Source organism: Gymnodraco acuticeps, unplaced genomic scaffold (genome assembly GCF_902827175.1).
Source record: "Gymnodraco acuticeps unplaced genomic scaffold, fGymAcu1.1, whole genome shotgun sequence".
Taxonomy (NCBI): Eukaryota; Metazoa; Chordata; class Actinopteri; order Perciformes; family Bathydraconidae; genus Gymnodraco; species Gymnodraco acuticeps.
In genome coordinates, this window is record NW_022992199.1 from 1025698 (window position 1) to 1047154 (window position 21457).

Sequence of the window (21457 nt, forward strand, 5' to 3'; positions counted from 1 at the left end):
GCAGGAGAGGACTCTTTAAAGTAGAGACACTACATACTGATATACACCTGAACATCAGCAGGAGAGGACTCTTTAAAGTAGAGACACTACATACTGATATACACCTGAACATCAGCAGGAGAGGACTCTTTAAAGTAGAGACACTACACACTGATATACACCTGAACATCAGCAGGAGAGGACTCTTTAAAGTAGAGACACTACATACTGATATACACCTGAACATCAGCAGGAGAGGACTCTTTAAAGTAGAGACACTACATACTGATATACACCTGAACATCAGCAGGAGAGGACTCTTTAAAGTAGAGACACTACATACTGATATACACCTGAACATCAGCAGGAGAGAACTCTTTAAAGTAGAGACACTACATACTGATATACACCTGAACATCAGCAGGAGAGGACTCTTTAAAGTAGAGACACTACATACTGATATACACCTGAACATCAGCAGGAGAGGACTCTTTAAAGTAGAGACACTACATACTGATATACACCTGAACATCAGCAGGAAAGGACTCTTTAAAGTAGAGACACTACATACTGATATACACCTGGACATCAGCAGGAGAGGACTCTTTAAAGTAGAGACACTACATACTGATATACACCTGAACATCAGCAGGAGAGGACTCTTTAAAGTAGAGACACTACATACTGATATACACCTGAACATCAGCAGGAGAGGACTCTTTAAAGTAGAGACACTACATACTGATATACACCTGAACATCAGCAGGAGAGGACTCTTTAAAGTAGAGACACTACATACTGATATACACCTGAACATCAGCAGGAGAGGACTCTTTAAAGTAGAGACACTACATACTGATATACACCTGAACATCAGCAGGAGAGGACTCTTTAAAGTAGAGACACTACATACTGATATACACCTGAACATCAGCAGGAAAGGACTCTTTAAAGTAGAGACACTACATACTGATATACACCTGGACATCAGCAGGAGAGGACTCTTTAAAGTAGAGACACTACATACTGATATACACCTGAACATCAGCAGGAGAGGACTCTTTAAAGTAGAGACACTACATACTGATATACACCTGAACATCAGCAGGAGAGGACTCTTTAAAGTAGAGACACTACATACTGATATACACCTGAACATCAGCAGGAGAGGACTCTTTAAAGTAGAGACACTACATACTGATATACACCTAGAATGAGCAGAATGTGTCCTCTTTAAATCTTGGTTCAGTAAAAGAAAAACAACGATGGCTTTTGATGGTAGTTTGCCATTTAAAGTGCAAAGTTTGTGAAGACGTCCTGTGACCAGCCCGTAAAAATTGCCCGTACTGTACTACACATTTCTAACATGAAACTTTGGGGTATTGAACATTTCCGGGTTCCCAACAGGACTCTATGAGCCGCCAAATAGACTTGAATGGAAACCCAAACAGAGTAAGACGATGGAGCGTCCATGTGGTGGAAACGCAGCAAATTATGTTTTCTAGGGCTGTACCCGAATGTGATGTTTTTAATGCAAAGCTTTTATTGAGGTGTTTGAAAGAAGCTCCAAATGTCTGTTATCAATACTGTGTAGCAACACCCTGAAAATATTATGGAAAACAGAATTATTTGATTTTGTTATGCTGTATAAATGTAAATGATGTTGCCGTGAGATCGCTGCACCTTTAAAACAGGAAGGTGTTTCTCTTTTGTGAGTTTTTTGAAGAGGGAGAGTGTGAATTATGTTTTTAAAGGCTTTACGCCAATTAATAGGATTGAAGATTTACTTTAATCAGATAAACACATGTTGTTAATTTGGGAAATGATCTATCTTTTTGCAATAAGTTATTACAAAGACCACTGCAGTCAGAAAGAAACACATCTACCACTGAAATGTGTGAATGATATAATATTAATAGTATAGCCGTGTCTTTATCTGCAACTATGCAGAAATACCTGGTTAGGACAGAATGAATTGTCATTTGCTTCTTCAAATTATTTGGTACAGCCCTATAGAGAGGCGAAGTCCCGCCCATCTACTTCCGACCCATGGCCTTATTTCGGAAAAATTATGTATTGAAGTCAATGGAGAGAGAAAGATTATCTCTCGGTCCCGTTTGAATTGTGCCACGAATTACAGTTTGTCGTAAAACTGTTGAAATATAAGACTAAAAAAATACGCAACTAGAAAGACTACAAATCGCAGAATCCCGGTCCCGCATGCTGGCTCTCACGGAACCGACTAACTCCCCTTGAGTGTATGTACAGCTCTCAACGTGCCCAGACTTGTAGTGATTTTCGCCTCTTTTAATGCTTTTCGCCTCATTCTGAAAGAAAGAAGTGAAATGTAAAATTATCTTTTAAATTGACAAACATCATATGTGTAATTCGTGGCACAATTCAAACGGGATCAAAGATAATCTTTCTCTCTCCATTGACTTCAATACATACTTTTTCCGAAATAAGGTCCCATGGAGGTCCACCGGAAGGGGAGGGACTTCGCCACTCTATTGTTTTAATGTATTAAATAATCTGTACAGTATGGAGCCTTTATACAAATGTACATTTTCCTAAATCTGTATATAAAACTGTTCTTACATGGCTGCTTTCTTTATTTGTCAATTAGCACAAGGAAAAGCACATAATGCAGTTTAAATGTGTCTCTTTGCATCTCACCACACACACATGTCAGGGCTGGGTCTGTCATAATAAAACCTCGCTGGAGCACATTTGGGGGATTTGGTTCCTTGCTCAGAGGCTCTTTGGCGGTCCCTCTGAGGCAAACCCTCTCCAGCTACCAGTCCGCACTGCATACTGGGTCCTTATGTGGAAATTGAACCTTCAAATCGTTGCACGTGACTCTTCAGGGTGTCCGCGGGGTCTTAAAAAGTATTAAAAGTTGATAAATCAATTTAGCGAAAATTAAGGCTTAGTGGGTTAGAACCCGAAGTGGCGATGAGGTCTTAAAATGTATGGAAAGGGTCTTAAAAAAGGTCTTAAAAGTTATTACATTTGACTTCAGGATTCCTGCATATACCCTGCTCTTGTAAATGTGCTTTTTTATAACCTGGTTACAGATGTTTCAAATCATCAGAATTGTGTAATACAGTGTTTCACTTTGATTATCAGGACATTTTTAGGAAGTCATGCACTCAGACTCAATCAATCAATAGCTGCCTTTCACATGCTGTCTCTAAGTTCTAATGAACGAGGGTGGCTTCAGTGCAACACTGTTTCCTACATCTAATATTAAACACAATCTAAAATAAATTGAAAGAGAAAAGGCAAAGAGGGAAAGTTTGAATGGCTCATTAGACCAGGGTCGGCCCGTAGCACTGGCGTTATAGATGTTCGCCTAGGGCGCCAGATCTGGGGAGGCGCTGCTCTGACAGCTCTGGGAGGGAAAAAAACATTTTTCACCGATTGCGCTCATCCTAATTTTTGGCCTTGATGTAACAACATTCATAATTAAGTAAATGTAACACTCTTTTCACCCCGGTTATACTTTTCATTTGCCCTGTACGATGGGCGCTGTAAGTGATGATAATGGGGGATGTTGGCTTATCAGACGCCCGCGGCTCACAGCCAAAGTGCATGTACATGTCTTCCGAGTCACTTGCTTCAGAAGCAAGGCAAGAATCCTTCCTGGCATTCGGAAAACGAAGAGTGGAACAGGCGAGCAAGTGTGCAGGTGTGCGTCATATGAGAGGCCCCGCCTTACAGTTTCCGCCACAGATTTGGGGAAATTGGTCCGTGCGCAAAGCATTGTGGGGATTTTAAGACCGCGGAGTCTACACATGTGCAGCCTCGAAATTTCTCGCTACGAAGTACGCCGGCCTCGGTAGAATTCCAAGTATGCTGGACATTGAAACAGTCCTTCGGCGGCACTCGATGACGCAGTATGCTTGAAATAGTGGCTCTGGAGCAGCTTTCCTCGACATTGAGAAACACCCAGTGAGTTTAGATAGTTCACTTTAGTCCAAGTTATCTCAGTGGGTCTCAAACGTTTTGATCCCAATTTATGTAAACAAATATTTCCAAGGCACTCCTTTATAATTATTGGGATAAACAGGTTTGAAATCATTTCAATGTATACTATAGGACAGTAAACCAGACATATCGTTTAAAACTGGAGAGATCAAAAAATATGCATAAATAGATAAATGTTAATAGGTCAAATAAGATATGAATGAACAGCAAAAATCTCGCCTAGGGCAGCAAATTGTCTAGAGCCGGCCCTGCATTAGACGGTCTCCATGAGTCATTCTGTCAGGACTTGTGAGCAGCCGGAGGACCTGAGCGCCACATTGAAGACGTTTCTCCTGTTCAAAGGTGGGAAAACATGCTGAAGAAATCATTCATTTATTCACGTACCTCTTTCTCAACAATCAACTGGCAACGTCCTTACAGTCATTACTTGATTTATGTATATAAACAGAAAATAAGTATTATTTTATTTGATATAGCTTCACACTAATATCTTCATTTTAAGGGAACTCTTAGATTCCACAGGTTTGAATATCACCAGCAGATTTTCTTTTGGTATAGGCTAATGACAGAAGGTAATGGATCCTGTTGATGGAGGGGCGTTACGTAATTTGACCTCCTTCAAAAACACAGATTGTTGTGTTGTATACATAATTAGAATTAGTATGGAATCAGATCATTATAAGAACTTCTCTCTCCTAACTCATGTCTGTTTCTAACTTTATCTTCAGTTAATTTGTGTTTGGTATCGTTTGCTGCCATCTGCTGGTAAGTTAATTTGTTTAAATGTAATAAACTTTATATATACAGTCTATGGCACATGTGTCAAACTCAAGGCCCGGGGGCCAAATCAGGCCCTCGGTGGATTTAATTTCTGCCCACAGGATAATTTTAAATTCCTATTAGATCTGGCCCGCCGGTATATTGCACGCACACCTTCACTCCATCCTGAGGGTCTCCTCAGCTCAGAGCCTGAGCCCAAACATTGATGACCTTGCACCCGAGATGAGATGCCAAGTATCTGAACTAGCATCACAGAGCAGCACACTGAGTTTAATGGATGTTTCCTTCTGCACTTTCTTTCTCACGACAGCAGGGCAGGTTTGGTTTGTTCTTTGAGGGAAATAGTTTTCTTGAAGCTGTTGTTGGCCTGTGAAAAAATGTAATCATAAGAAATGACTCTGGAAAAGCTGCAGATAGAGCCATAAGAAATGAATGCAACTGATTATTTAATGTTGTTTTTATAGGCAATAATTTAAGCTTTGTTAGTTCCAGGTTTAATATGTGCAATAAGTTCATTTCAATAAGTTCTGTAATAAACATTGAACCAGTCCGGCCCTCCACTAGTACCCATTTGTTAAATGTTGGCCCACTTTGTATTTGAGTTTGACACCCCTGGTCTATGGTAATAAACTAAATCAGGATCAGAGTTGGTTAACACATAAAAGGAATTTGCTTTGGTATATATGTGGTACATACAAAGAGAAAGGAATAAGAATATGTAACAAAACTAAATAAAATAAAAATACGACTGTTATGACAGATATTTAAAAAAAACTATTTTAAGACTATTATAACACATTAACAATAATTACACATGACAAATACTATATACTGGATTTAAAGGGGAGAGCTGTGCTGATTTTAAAGCGGTAGTGTGGAGAAGAAATGTGCAACATGTGAAGGATTCATTGAAGAAGAACTGTGAAAATTATGAAACTAGTTGACATTTAAAAAGTGTTTAATAAGTAAGGGGTAATGTGCAGCGAGGCGGTCACTATGGGGAAAAGAACACCCGACAGGCAGATCAGGATCCCGACGCGTAGCGCATGAAGGGTGCATGCAGTTTGCTTTTCGGCCAAACTGTATACAGTTCAATCGACCGGACGTCTTTGTGCAGATGTGAGCGTCCTTAACCCTGTAAAGCCCAAAAATAGAAAAACATTAGATTTTATTTTTGTTACCTTTCAGATGTTGTTGTAGGGAGCCTCTGGAGCAGAAGTTTTTAGCTAAATGTTGTAATATTGCAACGTTGGGCTTAGGTGGGAGCAGAATTCCTGTATTTCTACTCACATTGTCTGAAGAAATATATTGAATATTGATTGCTTACTTAGCCCTACATCAGTAGCATGAATAATAATCACACATCAGTCATATATTTTATGAATAGTCATTTATTGAATATGAATATGGAGTCCAAAAAACAGTTTCTGTCGTCAGAAAAGCACAGACGTCACACTTGGTGCATTGGGTGTTTGTGTACCCTTTACTGCAGTGTCTGCAGCGTCCTCTCTTGGTCTTCCCTGGAAAATGTGCCACTAGGTCCTTCCGTACATCCAGGGGAGGCTGTGATCTCTTGGATGGGGCCCCGTTTGGTGGACTCCCATCACCTGAGGGTGGTCTCATCTGAGCAATCAACGGGCTCCTTGATGCCACCGTCGCTGCTGGGCTCCCGTTGCCTGAAGATGGTCGTCCTCTCTTGGGTGTTTTCAGAGGAGTTGTGTTCACCTGATTAGAACAGAGTCAATCAGGATACAAGTCAAAAATATTACAGTGAAATATAAAAAAATATTACAAACGGCAAATAGCAGAAATGCATTCTTACCAGGATGAGAGAGGATGCTAGATCTGCCTGAAACTGTGTCCTGTTCAGGATCTCCTGCTTTGGCATCTTTAGAGCTCTGCACTCCCACTCGTAGAGGAGCCAGGCGTTGATCACAGCAAGGATGATGGTGTGCCAGAATATGTACACGTGCCAGCGTCGGGACTTCATGGGGAACTTATATTTGGCCGTAAACGAGTCCAACAAATCCACATCTCCCATGTACTTGTTGTACGTAGCCACAATGGAAGGCCTCTCAACTTCTACGTAGGTTTTGTTGGCGTTGAATGTTCTGCACAGGGTCTGGTCCAGCAAAGGATGAGACAAGTGTGACCGCTCTGCTGTCATACCATTTGACAGCACAGATGGTTGGTCGCCACTCGGATGTCAAAGCTTCCTCTCCCCTTTTTCTTCAAGCTCTTCTCCTCTTCAAGGTTGCAGTTGGGTAAGCGCACCTGCCTGGCTGTTCCCACATAATGAATCCCACGATCAAGGAGCTTCACTACCAATGGGACACAGGTGAAGTAGTTGTCTGCGTAGATCTTGTAGTTCTGACCTTCTGGAAGCGTGGAGACAAGCTTCATCACAACATCACCTGACAATCCAAGTTCAGACTTGGCTCGTATCCCATTGACTCTGCCTTGGTACACATCAAAGTCACAGATCATCAACCATACCTGTGGGTGGGGGGGTTAAAATAAATAAATAAAACCTGTAAACAAGGACTCTCTACGAACCCTGAAGTCAATATGGAGCAATACATCACTTTATTTTATTTTTCCTTTGTAATGATCCCCATTGTCTTCATGTGCTATTTGTAACATCTGTACTGTTTTGTATTGATTATTACTGTTCTTACTTCTTGTCATTTGCTGGATTATGACTTGTTTGCAATAAAAATATTTGTAAAAAAATAAATAAAGTCACAGATCATTCCAGAGATTTCAGTTCTCACCCACTTTCTCCGTTTTGGATGGCATCACATCCTGCACACTGAATTGAGGACCTCTCTTTGCTGCTGGCATTCTGAAATGGAAAAAGTCATTAATAAATATGTATCACTAATACATATGCTTATTATATTGTAATAGATTACCTGAAGGAATAGATAGGGTGGTGGGACAAGGGTTCATTCTGTCTGGCTTAGCCTATTATCATACTAAAAGGAATGCATGCACCACCCCCTTCCAGGTGTCCCGATGCAACAAGTATCTGAATCCTATTTACATTGCACACTTGAGTCACACAATACTACCTGGCTTAGCCTATTATCATAATAAAAGGAATACCTACACCCACTCATGCAGATTAACCAGTTCAACAAGTCACACAATGCTGTCTGGCTAATGCTAACAGGCTAATTATCATTCTAAAAGGGATACATCCAAGTGTCCCAACACATTTCAGAAACTGTTTCTGCAAGAACCAGAGTTAAATGTATTTTTGCAACTAAGTAACTGATAAGATACAAGTAGAGTTTAAAATATTGATACAGATATAATTTCACATACTTTTATCAGAAATAATGTATTAATTTATTCAATTCTGGTCTTAATTCAAAATCTTAACAGAGGACACATTTAGAACTTAGTTATAGTGAATTATCAAAGACATTATATTTCTATTTGTGTTTTATTTCCATATGTGAACATATAAGAAGGGCGGGGTCCATGACAGGTGCTTATGCTATTTTGACTACCACACTGACCCAGTGTTGTAATATTACAACAAAGACATAAGCTGCTCAAAATCCAATTTCATGAATGTATTCCACAAAAACTAAATATGTACATGTTCTAGGCAGGACCTGGCTATAAACACATTTACTACCCAATAGCATTGTGAGGCTGAACAAAAGGACCTTTTGACTATGTAAATGTAGTCTTTAAAAAAACAAAACATTTACTGACTTTTTTAGGATAGCTTAAAGTAATGTTGTACAATTACAACAGTGGGCCTTACAGGGTTAAGCAGTGCAATGCATTTAGACTCTAACCATTTTAATTCATGTCGTTTCACTTTCAAGCATTTTCAGGAAGTTTACTAGCACATTTGTGCAACTTTTCAAACAGGAAATGTATTTGACTACTTCCCTTATTATTCCACCTTTCAATGTGAAAAAGCCACCGTGCAATTTGATTTGATTGGAAACACACTGTTGCATTTGTGGAGAGATCATGTAGATGGGCGTGCCTACCTGAATGCGCGCGCATCTCACCGCATAAAAGGAGGCCTCGCCTCCTGACTATCATACCGTTGTCTTCAGCAAGCAAGAGAAAACAACTGAGTTAAGAGAGACGGATAAAGAAGGAAAATGGACTCACCATTACTGGAGCAACGACCCTGCCCTTCGTGCCCGGGCGTTATTGCAGGCGCCGACCTCCACCGCCGCTGTATCCAGTGCCTGGGGTCCGACCACGCGGTTGCCAACCTGGGCCTGCTTCCGGCCTGCAGCGCCTGCAGCGCCTGCCGTCTGATACCTCGGTTCAGCCGCCGCCAGCGGCTGGTGCAGTTCGGGGATTGTTACGTCTCGCCGGTGGAGGACCCAGAACTCGAGGTGGTGGAGGACCCAGAACTCGAGGTGGTGGAGGACCCAGAACTCGAGGTGGTTGAGATGGAGGAACACGATGAGGGAGTGCCCTTCGTGTTCGCCATGCCAGCGGACCGGACGGGCCCGCCAGTCGGGGAGAGGGACGACGACGCCACCTCGTTGTCTGATGCTTCCGGCGACCGCCAGAAAGGCCAGCAGCACAGGTCTACGCACAGGTCTACGCGGCAGGACTTCCCGGCGGTGATGACTATGGCGGCGGAGCGTGTAGGCTTACCGCTCCCCCCACCGTTGCCACCAAGGGCGGTGAACCGCCTACTTCAGGGCTTCTACGGCCCTGCCCGTCCGGCCCAGCCGGCCTTCGTTTCGCCCCCCCTGCCAGACATCTGGCGGCGTGTGGAGGCGACGTGGCGACAGCCACTGAGGACGAAGGCTCCGGTGGAAACATGGGCTGGAATCCTCAGGGTGCAGGGCCACTCGGACACCGGTGTGGCCCCCCTGGATGAAAGTCTGGCGGCCCATCTGCTTCAGCAGGCAGCCGGGTGGGCAGAGGGGAGAAGGCCGCTGTCGCGTGACCGGGAAATTCTCGAGCATCTGGATAAGATGTTCAGGCTCGGAGCGCAGATGGCGGCGGCGGCCAGTAATCTTGGCGTGTTGGTAGTGTCGCTGATTACCCCTCAACAGGACACCCCCGCCCCCCCGCCTGAGGACGGGAGTGATTACTCGGACCGCTGCGTGGGCCAGATTAATAATCTGGTCCACGGTATGGCTACCGCAGCCGGCCGTGTGATGTCCCTGGCCACCGTGGCGTCGCGTCAAGTGTGGCTAGGTCTGACCACACTGGCCAGGAAGGACCGAGATGATCTCCTTGGGGCACCCGTTTCCATGGAAGGGCTCTTCGGGTCGACATCATCGGTCACCCAGCATTTCAGTCGCCTGGAGGAAGAGAGGGCGCAGCTCAGCCGCATGCTGGCTCGCTCTCAGGCCCCTCCTCAAGAGAGAGAGTGCCCGGTGGTGGTAAGGCGGAGAGAGAGGCGCCGGTACAGAGCCCCCGTTGCGGCCTCTGCCTCCGCGGTCCGTCCCGGAGAACCGGCCCAGTACCGGCACTCACAAGGACAGGCCGGCCGAACCCGACGGGCTCCGCCTCAGCGAAGGGGTGCTGGGTGGGGTGCACCGTCCTCCAGGAGCTGACGGGAGGAAGCGTCCCATTATTATATAATGCTAATTTAGCAAATAGAACCAGTTTATCGCGTAATGCGTTTTGTTTTCATCTTTGTTAGTTTATATTAACCAAAGCTTACATTGTTTTAGATGTATCTTAGTTTTGTTGAGTCAAATGTTAGTTAGTTGCAGTGGTGTAAAGTAATCGAGTAGTCTACATTTACTCGAGTAGCCTACTGTAATTAAGTATACTTCTGAACTTAGTTTTTCTTTCAGTTTCATAATACAACATGTTCACCCAACAGTGTAGTCTATTTGTGTTAATCTGTATCTACACAGCCGACATGTAGAGAGAACACATCAAAGAAGAGGTACTTGTATTTAACCGGCGGGGAGAGGTGCTTTCTCGAATCCCGCCTGCGCCCTATTTGACCCCACTGTGTTGACACAATCGTCTTTTCATGTGAATAAAAGAAATTGCTTGTATCCTATCCCAGTCTGAGTGTATTTTCTTTCCACACTGCCTGCCACATAATGTTGACCGTACAGATTCCCCACTCGCTGCCCAGGTGGTAACTCCAGTAAAGGAGGCAGCTAGTGGGCATGCGCGGGTGAGAGTGATAAACCGCAATATGCCGATACAGGGACATTATGGCCGGCGTAGCAGGGTTAGGAAACACATAACGCCGAGTGTAAACACTCCGCTTGATGCATTTCACTGTTTGGGTGAATGCGTCATGGCGGGGCGCGCCGGGATGAGTTCCAGGACCTCAGTAGAGAGTCGGCCCTTTCCGCGTCGACCCCTTGCTGCGGAACGGGTCACTCACCAGAGAGTGCCACAGCTTTATCGCTGTCTTATGGGGAATGGAAGCGCAGCTGTGTGTTAACGGATTGGATGGGCAGGACGCTGAGACTGGGTTATTCACTCCAGTTTCGCAGCATCCCTCCTCCGTTCACAGGCATAAAAGAGGCAAAGCTATCATCCCGGTTCCCAAGAAGACGAATTCTGGATCTTTGCAGCCTGAATCTCCACATTGAACGCAGAAAATTCCAGATGTTAACTATAAAACAGTTACTGGGAAAACGTACTACTTTATTGTAAAAAATAAAGTAAAATCTATTCAACCAGTAAAGATTCATAATACGTACTTATATATGTTTAACTTTATTTGTGCACTTCAACACAATCATGTGGTATAAACATATACTACCATGAATATATGAGGAAATATCAGGAAGAATAAAAATAAACCAATCGTTAATTTGTGGAGTTTTTGCCTGAGAAAATACTTTTAAAACTCTTGACATGACTGATTTTTCCCTAATTCATTTCTTCTTCTCCCGCTCCAGTAGGTGACGGTAATGCGCCGACAAACACCAACGAAGAAGAAGACGTAGTCAAACGGCGCCGTGTTGTTGTCAACAAGCAGGAGCTAACAGATCCAGCTGCTCCTCCTCCTCAAAGTTGTGGAGTGTTTGGTAAGAAAACAACCTCACATTTTCCCATGTCATGATGAAGAAACAAATGTACCTGTCTTTATTTAGAGAGGTTTTACGGCTTTACTGAATGTTTGTTTACCTGCGAAATGATGCTAACTACATTAGCAAGTCATGTTTAGAGTAAGCTTCGTATGTGTGTTATATCTTAAATCAAATGGGTTTTAAAATAAGAATAAAGCTGCTGTTCACCACAGTGACGAGTCACATATCTAACTGTTATCGAGCTGTTTATTTTGTTAGCTTACTGTGTATGTGGACGTTATTATATCATGCTAATTCAGCAAATAGAACCAGTTCATCGCGTAATACGTTTTGTTTTCATCTTAGTTTCTGTCAACCAAAGCTTACATTGTTTTAGATGTATCTTAGTTTTGTTGAGTCAAATGTTAGTTATTTGCAGTGGTGTAAAGTAATCAAGTACATGTACTCAAGTACTGTAATTAAGTATACTTCTGAACTTAGTTTTGCTTTCAGTTTCATAATACAACATGTTCACCCTTAGTCAACAGTTTAGTCTATTTGAATGAATCTGTATCTACAGAGCCGACATGTAGAGAGAACACATCAAAGAAGATAATACAAGAAGAGGTACTTGTACTTAACCTGAGTGTTTTCTTTTTGTACTTTTGTACTCCACTACATTTTGGAAGGACATTTTGTACTTTCTTACGGCACTTCATTTATTTTACAGATGTGTTTACTAGTTACTTTTGACACACAATACTAAAGGAACACTTCAAATTATGATTATTTGGTATAGAATAAACGATCCAACATTATATCTAACTAACTAAAACAGAAGTATTTTTAATTTAAACAATTTTTGTTCAAAGATATTTCACAGTTATTTTTTGCTGATTTTGCTTAAAAATATTCTTAACTTTTACCCCAAATACTTAAAGTACATTTTCCTAATCTTACTTAAATACTTTTACTCAATGCAGTACTTTTACTTAACATAGAGTATTTTTACTGTGTGGTATCAGTACTTTCACTCAAGTAAGGAATCTTTCTTGAACAAACAAAAATAAGTTTACAGACGTCCGCTTTGTTTCCAGGAAGTTGTGGTTAGAGAGCAATAACTCTAGTAGGTGTTGTGGGTGGGTGTACGTGGCCGCTGAAACGTGAAACCAAAGTCTATAACAGTCATAAAAGATAAACGTGTGTGGATTAGCGTGTTGGTGTTCGGATCAGGTTCAAACCCCAAATTGCTCCTGTGGGGATTGCCCACAGTATTGAGTATGTAATGAACAGCTCTATCTTAAACGAATGCTCTCTCTGGTGTGTAACTTGTGAGTGTCTTCCATGGAGGACTAGAAGGGGTATGAAGTTATTGTACGCAGAAAAGATAAAACCTAATCTTTATTCAGACAAGCAAGCTGTTAACTTTGAGGTTTTATGTCCACATGTATCACACAAAAATCACACTCTGCCAGTTTACATGTAACTTTCAGTCTTTAAGCAGTGCAATGCATTTAGACTTTAACCATTTTAATTCACGTCGTTCCACTTTCATGCATTTTCAGGAAGTTTGCGAGCACATTTGTGCAGCTTTTCAAACGGGAAATGCATTTGACTAATTCCAACAAACAAAACCTAAAGACTACCTGTGTGTTTCCCTCCAGGCTCTGCTGACCTGGATGCGCTGCAGCCTCCTGCCGCTGCCTCTCTCTCTCTGCTGCAGCCAGGATGGGCCAGCAGCTCTCAGGTCAGGCGCTGAACCGTCTGCCTGAGAAGCTGGTGAAACACGCAGGACTCGTACGAGACAGCGGCTACCTGACCTACGAGGAGTTTCTGGGGAGAGTGTCCGAACTTAACGACGTGTAAGTGGCAGTCTTTTCAGTACATTCAGGTATAAAGTGTCTTAAATTGTGCGGATACATACAGCTGTTTTCCAGTTGTTCAGAGACAGTGCAATCAAGTGGAGGTTTAAACAAACACCTGCTATTGACTTGTCTCACGAAGAATTGCTGTATGTTTTGTATTGTTAGCCCTTTATTTGTGGCTTCTAGACATTACTTTACCATGGTGCCTTACTGGTTATTTGAAACATAATGACTTTACCTACAATGGCCCTAATATGCTGTCCTACATTTTGGACTGAGAGCTAAACTCTGCACATCTAGCTTCAGTGCTGTTCCTTCATCTTGGATCTTATTCCATAGACACGAGGCCCTGTTTCTGACAATCTAATTTGAGCTAACTAGCTTTCAGAGATTGTAACTGAGAGACAGGATAACAAGGTTAAAGTGAGTTAGTCTACGTTGTGACCAAAGGAAGAACATTTGAATGACATGGCAGATTAGTGTAGAAGTTTTTATTATCGCAAAGTTGGAAGACAAGTGTAATGTCAGTGGTTATGTAGTGCATAGTATGTACTGTAGTTTCATTTCTACTTGGTATCTGAAAAGGTTTCATATTTTGAATAATCTCTTGTCTCTGTAAAGCTGAGTTCACAGCACATTAACATCACACAGCAGTTTTGCCCAAATATACACTTAAAATCTAGAGGAAAATGTAGAAATATCCAGAAAGTGGCATTACCTTGTGTGTGTTTGCATGAGGAGCTCTGTCTATTGCAGACGAGAGGTAAACTGACTCAGAATGCTTTAATTGAGGTTCATACTCTCTCTCTGTCCTGCTGGATCTCTCTCAGTACGGCTAAGCTAGCCTCTGGACAGCAGAAGCACCTTCTGTTCGAGGTGCAGCCAGGATCCGATGCCACCGCCTTGTGGAAGGTGGCTGTCAGAGTCCTCTGTACCAAGGTGAGTCCAAACACAAAGTAAGTAAGTAACATTTATTTATAAAGTGCTTTTCACAGACATAGTCACAAAGTGCTTGACAAAACATTAAAACATCATAGGAATCATAAAAGAATAAATGACCACACAAGCCACGTGTTAAGAAGTGCTAAAAACACAATACACAGTAAAACACCATAAAAACATAGGATACAATAGAATCAAATAAAAGCACACGGGTTACCAAAACGCCTGCCCAAACAGGAGTGACTTTAGCTGACTTTTAAAAGAGACAGCAGAGTCAGCGGCCCGTAGGTGACTCTGTTGTCTGTGGGCAGAGTGTTCCATAGCTTAGGAGACAAACATCACATGCCAACGAGAACATCAGCCCACAGCTTTGACGTTGTGTTGTGACTTCCTTTGCCTGCTCTCAGATCAACAAGGAGACCGGCATGGTGGAGGCTTCTCGCATCATGAACCTGTACCAGTTCATCCAGCTGTACCGGGACGTCACCAGCCAGGCTGCAGAGGTCCTGTCTGCAGAGGGAGCCTCCTCCGCCCAGCTGCCCTCCACAGACTCCTGCCAGGCCAGCATGTGGATGGGCAGGTAAGGTCACAGGAAGTCGTCCCTCAAACTGACAAAGACCCCATGACTAATTTATTCAATTAATTTGAAAGAATATGAACAGTATATACAGTGATTCACATTAAAGAGCCTTGAAAGACACCACATCTAAATATCTCCTGGTGTTGGGATTCAAACCATGACTGTATGTATATAACATTAACCTTGTGAATATTATTAACTAACTAATCAAGCAGAGTCGACCAATAGGTCAGAAGACATCCAATTAGAAAAAACTAACAATACGGTAAGAAATATAAAGAGAAAGGATACAAATATACACAGTTCAAACAATAATTATCAAGAATGAGCATTTCATTTATAAAAAGAAAAAGGATAACCATTGTTTTTACAAGTTGTACTTTGGCTTTGATAACAACAACTCCACAGTGGTGTTAATATGCCAGTGTTGTCCTTCAGCTTAAGTGGTTAAAAAAAATCAATGAATACATTTTTTTCCCAATCAACACAAATGTGGGTGCTGCAGTAAAACGTAAAAGTGTTTGTCCAACCGGCTGCTTACATGAGGGATTGAAAAACGTATTTTGAAGCTGAATCCCTGGTTTATCCCCCTGGAAGAATTACCATCCACAGGAGGAGCTGAGGCTGTTTGAGGGGAACCATTTTACATTTTCATGCATTTTTATATCACTGATATAACACATTTTTCTCAGGGAAATCCTTACCATCAAAATGCATCTAACCTTAGGCATTTTATAGATGGATAGATAGATGGATGGATAGATAGATAGACGGATAGATAGATAGATGGATAGATAGATAGATGGATGGATAGATAGATAGATAGATGGATAGATAGATGGATAGATGGATAGATGGATAGATAGATGGATAGATGGATGGATGATAGATAGATGGATAGATAGATAGATGATGGATGGATGGATAGATAGATAGATGGATAGATAGATGGATAGATGGATAGATAGATGGATAGATGGATGGATGGATAGATAGATGGATAGATAGATGGATGGATGGATAGATGGATAGATGGATAGATGGATAGATGGATGGATAGATGGATAGATATATGGATAGGTACTTTATTGATCCCAATTTGGGAAATGTTTGGGTTGCAGCAGCATAAAAAACAAGGCAATAAGAGAAATTAAGACACAAGGAATGAACAGTCCAAAATATTTCTGAAATATAAATAAAATAGCATTAAAAAGTTAATATATATATACACGTGGAAATACACATTTCCAGTAACAAATATAATGCAGGACATTATTGTGCAATAAATTGATTATTCAATATTAAATTCCAAGATATTACATTCTTTAGATAAAAAGCCATACTTCCCTGCTTCGAAAGTAATGAAACATCATCCCTCTGTGTGTGTGGCCCTGCAGAGTGAAGCAGCTGACGGACGAGGAGGAGTGCTGCATCTGCATGGACGGGAAGTCCGACCTGATCCTGCCCTGTGCACACAGCTTCTGCCAGAAGTGCATTGATAAATGGTAAGGGGGTGGATTTATTATTGTATTTCTTGGTTATCATGGAAAGTAGTGACAAAGAAGTCACCTATGATGAACAAACACTAACATTATATCAGTATTTTCTCTATTTTAGAAGCTTGTATTGATGTTTTAAATTAAACTTTAAGGGCTTAACACCAGTAAATATGGATTGAAGCAGAATAATATGTTTGATAAAACACATACAGTATGTTGAATAACAAAAAAAAAGGTTAGATTTTTGTTCAATACATTTTAAAACACTCTTTAGTTTAGCCTGATATATCTGCAGCTGTGCAGACACAAGACTTTAAAACGACATGAATAGAGAAAGCTGTACAGTGTGCAAAAACCCTTAACTGTTAGATACAGTCGTAAATATGACACTCTGTCTTCTGTCTCTGCAGGAGTGGGCAGAGTCGAAACTGTCCGATATGTCGCCTGCAGGTGACTGCTGCCAATGATTCGTGGATCATGTCTGATATCCCCACAGAGGAAGACATCGCTGGCTACATCCTCAACCTGGCGGATGAGGCGGGCCACCCACACCAGCCTTAACACACAGCACACAAAGTAGATACTGAGAGAAATAGATCCACACCAAGTAGACACACAATGTCCCTTTCAATATGAGGAGATTTTGTTACTATAAAGCTAACATAATAAAAGGAGTATGCAGGGTTTCCTTCTCCTTTGAAACCTCCCCTCCTTTAAATCCTGAAAACTCCCAGGATGCTCTTTGTAACCCAAGTATTGTAGATGTGGTGCTTTATGGGAACTGTGTGTGATAATACATTGTCTGAAGTGACATTTTGTATTTGTTATATGTTAGAATACTTTGTAATATATTAATTTAACACACAGAAGATCCAAAAGAACCGCTCTTACAATAATTGTTGGATTACTAACTAACATGGGAAACCTTTTGAAGGGTTTAACCAGGCACTTTATGCTTCCATGCTAATATGATTGTGATGGAAGCTGGTACAAAAGAGGTGAAGTGAGTTCAGCCTTTGTGTTCAGAGAGAGTTATAACCATGGGTTAAATATTCATAGTTGTGAAATTGAAATGAATAGTTTTACATTTGTGAAAAACATATTCATGTTTTTAAAGAGAGTTGGACGAGAAGATTGATCCCACACACGTCTCTACCGTAATTAAGAAGCTAAAGCCAGCAGCTGTTAAACTTAGCTTAGCAGAAAGACTACAGAGGGAGAAACAGTTAGCCTGGTGCTGGTCAAACCATATAACCCATCGGCACCTCTTAAGTTAACTTGAAATGTTGTTTAAACTGTTCCCGAATCAACCATTGGCCTTGACCTACAATATGTCACTGAAAGAGACGTGTGCCAACCAAGATGAGACTCAAAATGATTACAAACAGACCACGATGGGTCCAAAGAAACAATTATGAAAAGGGCAAAACAACAACAACTACTATGAGATACAAAGCAACTAAAAAGTCACAACACTAACCACAAAAGAGACGCTGTGGCTTTGTATTTAACAGAATACATTAAAGTTATTACAATCACATATCTAACTCTCCGCCAGAAAGTGAAGAACCGTTTCCCAGATTGTCAAACTTTTGCTTTAAGTGCAAAACCCAAGAAACAGCATTCATGGTGAAACACTAAAATCAAATTAATTTCCCACCCATAAAGCTGTTCTGTAGTCTGTGCGATGTAACCCTGCATGTTTATATTCCACATGACATGCCTTATGTGAACCTGGTATATAAACTCAGATAGTGACTGATCATAGTATTTTGGGTGTACAGGACTAAATAGTTTTATATGATTTTAAATGACTAGGCTTGCTGTAGTTAACCACTGTTGCCCCTTTCACACCAGCGCTTTTTCAGCTCCGGCTCGGAGCTGGAGCCTGAAAAGCGCCGGTTTTTCCTGTTCACACCGCAGCGGCGCCGGCTCTTAGCTCCAGAATCCGGTTCACTTCCAGCTCCAAAAAAATTGTCGGTCTAGAGGCAAGAGCTTCGGAGCTAAGAGGTGGCGTCGCTTACGTCTCTCTTACGTCGAGGCGTGCAGGAAACTAAACCCTCCTCCCCTGAACATGGGTCGACTGTCATGCCTGCCTACAAGCAGTAGTGCTTATAAACACACTTTATAAAGTCAGCAACACTAACCAGGCTTCGTGTGATTCTGTTTATTTGTACCATTACTTTGACCATCCGTTCACTGTTATTGATCATTGTGGAGAGAGGCAGACGTGTTGTTTTGTATTATAGCAGCTATCGGATGGAATCAATACATGGGCTGCACAGGTTTTCGTGTCCGACTATCACAAGTAGAATCATAATAAAAATACGCCGGTAAAATGTGCCTGTAGAAAACGGTTTATATGCCACAATAGGATTCTTTCACACACACACATACGGGTTTTGGGCCGAGGGCGACACCGTACTTCCGGTATCAACCATTTCACGCGAGGTGCATACAGAATATCATAGTCGATTACCTTAATCAATATAGTCAACTCTAAAATACCACATATATGCATTGGCATGATAATATTATTGTGACAAGTGGGGTATTCACCTGGTGTTTCCAGAAGATAGACGTAGATGCAGCCAAAATCGACCGAAGGCCACTTTTGAGGGTTGTAATTCCATACATTGTACATCCAACAACCCACACAGCTCTAGTTTACGCTGGTAACGACCTAGAGCACACCCCTCAAGTCCAGAGATGTAATCCGAAGACATGCAGCGATTTCTTCGGTCGTTAAATCAGAAAAAAAACCTAGTGCGCTCTGCCTGGCAACATCAGCTAGCTGTTTATATTAGCATTGCCAGGATTTTTGCACCTCCAGAAAAATGGCGTCTTTATAAATAAATATATGGCGCGCGTTGCATTGTGGGTAGCTTTGACGTCACTGTGTGTGAAAGAATAGCAATAGCAAGTAGTCAGTTTAGCTTCGGTTGCTATGCTAACATCACCCATTTTATACCAGAGAAACTTTCATAACAGCGTTGTGATGCCAAACAGCGTCAATTCAGACTGACACACATTCACTTAGGCTAAGGGGAACTGGGGATATATATCAGCTGCTTGTGTGAGTCGGACAGTGAATACTTTAGAGCGGCAGCTGCAGTGTGAGCTAACCGGGAGCTAAGGAGGAGAATAAACTCCCGTGGAAGAGCAGCGGTCGGTAATGCTGCAGAAACACATTAATAAACAATGAACCACGGCACTCTGGAGAAAAGCATAAGGTTGGAGAAGTCGTTATTCAATTTAATCTGGCTTCGTGAGATTAAAAGCAACACGATCATCGACCCGACGCAGTTCCCCGTTGTTGTGAGCGCCGTAATGCCGTTGGGGAGCAAATCAGCGATGTAAACGGTGACGTCATGACGCAGCAGCGGCAGCACCAGTCGGGTGCTGGGCGGTGTGAACAGAGCGGGAGCAGAAAAAGGGAAACCGGAGCTGAACCAGAAAAGCTCTAGCTCGGAGCTAGAGAGGGAAAAGCGCTGGTGTGAAAGCCGCATCAGTTATCTATGCTATTTTCTTCCTTTTACTTTGTATTTAATTTTATCCTATAATTTGACCAATGTTATTTCATTCTGATTGCGCTATAATTTTCTCTGTCATGGCCGTAATGATAAATGACTGAATTGTCAATATGGGCAGCATTTGAGTTACAAGTAGTTAACTCTTAAACCGGTAAAGTCATTTAACATTTGAGAGCCAAAAAAATTGTTTATTCCAGATCACATAAATCACAGGCTTTACTGATGATGGTTGTGATTATGAGGGCTGAATCCATGCTGAAGTTTTGTCATGTGTAAAGTAAACGTCTTTCAATTTAATTTTCGTTAGTGATATTTTTCTATTCTTATGAGTTATGTATGGAGTTTTTATTTAACATGTTGATGGGCAACATTCAAACATCAGATGGGTCAGTTTTTTGGATTTCACATTTTTGCAAATATTAGTAATATTATCTTTTCATTTGAAAGAGTAGTGATTTTGTGAATAGAAACTTGATTTATGGTCATTAAATAGGGCCGTAAACATTTGAATTTGACAAAAAAAAACATTCTTAACTGGGGATGCTGAAAAAATGCACTTTAAAAACTCACTGAAGCTTTCCTTCTTTCTTTTTGTTGCACTACCATAGATGATTTTATCTCAGTGGTTAAAAATATTTTCTGACACTGTAATCCTTTTACAGCAGCACAACAAACAATTTGCAGCAGTAAGGGACCTCCTTCATTAGTACTGTACGCAGTCAATTCAAAATGTATAAAACAAAGTTGTAATATTTAAAGAATGATCAAATGTTCAACTTTCATAGCAGATTACATACAGCATCGGATCCTGCACACACATTGTATTTACATTTGTTGAATGGAAGAAGCTGTATAGAGAGGCGAAGTCCCTCCCCTTCCGGGAGCCTCCATGGGACCCCGGAAGCGGAATACATTGAAGTCAATGGAGAGAGAAAGGTTATCTTTTGATCCCGTTTGAATTGTGCCACGAATGACACATATGATGTTTGTCAATTTAAAAGAACATTTTACAAGTCAAAAAAAATAAAAATGTGTTGTAAAACTGTGAATTTACACATTTTTTTGTGTGAAACCGCTCAGTGAACTACAGGTCTCTGTCTCGCACAATACGCGTCACCATCACAAAGACGGCCGTCTACCAACAGCGAGAGGAGACATACAACCCACTGGCCAGAGACATCGCCAACTGTCAACTGGGGGGTTGTAAACGGGGGTGAAGGCTTTTGTGCAGGCCTATCGGGTGACAGTGTTTCGAGTCTGGTCTCTTTGTGAGTGAGTCGGGTGTTTTGGGAGCATCACC

The 21457-nt window shown here is 41.7% G+C and overlaps 2 protein-coding genes across 2 annotated transcripts; one reads left to right on the forward strand and one right to left on the reverse strand.

Annotated features, from left to right (window-relative positions):
* Positions 1–4240: 4240 nt before the first annotated feature.
* Positions 4241–9150, reverse strand: LOC117539385. Its single transcript, XM_034205536.1, has 6 exons — positions 8893–9150; positions 7528–7594; positions 6572–7245; positions 6230–6474; positions 5831–5884; positions 4241–4301 (listed from the first exon to the last, which is right to left on the reverse strand). Exons 3-6 carry the CDS (start codon positions 6914–6916, stop codon positions 4241–4243), a joined length of 705 nt encoding a protein of 234 aa, XP_034061427.1. The 5' UTR covers positions 6917–7245; positions 7528–7594; positions 8893–9150.
* Positions 9151–11613: 2463 nt separating this feature from the next.
* rnf141 (ring finger protein 141) lies at positions 11614–18166 on the forward strand. The gene is made up of 6 exons (XM_034205553.1): positions 11614–11756; positions 13403–13600; positions 14434–14542; positions 14953–15125; positions 16523–16630; positions 17035–18166. Exons 2-6 carry the CDS (start codon positions 13467–13469, stop codon positions 17183–17185), a joined length of 675 nt encoding a protein of 224 aa, XP_034061444.1. The 5' UTR covers positions 11614–11756; positions 13403–13466; the 3' UTR covers positions 17186–18166.
* The last annotated feature ends 3291 nt before the right edge of the window (positions 18167–21457 follow it).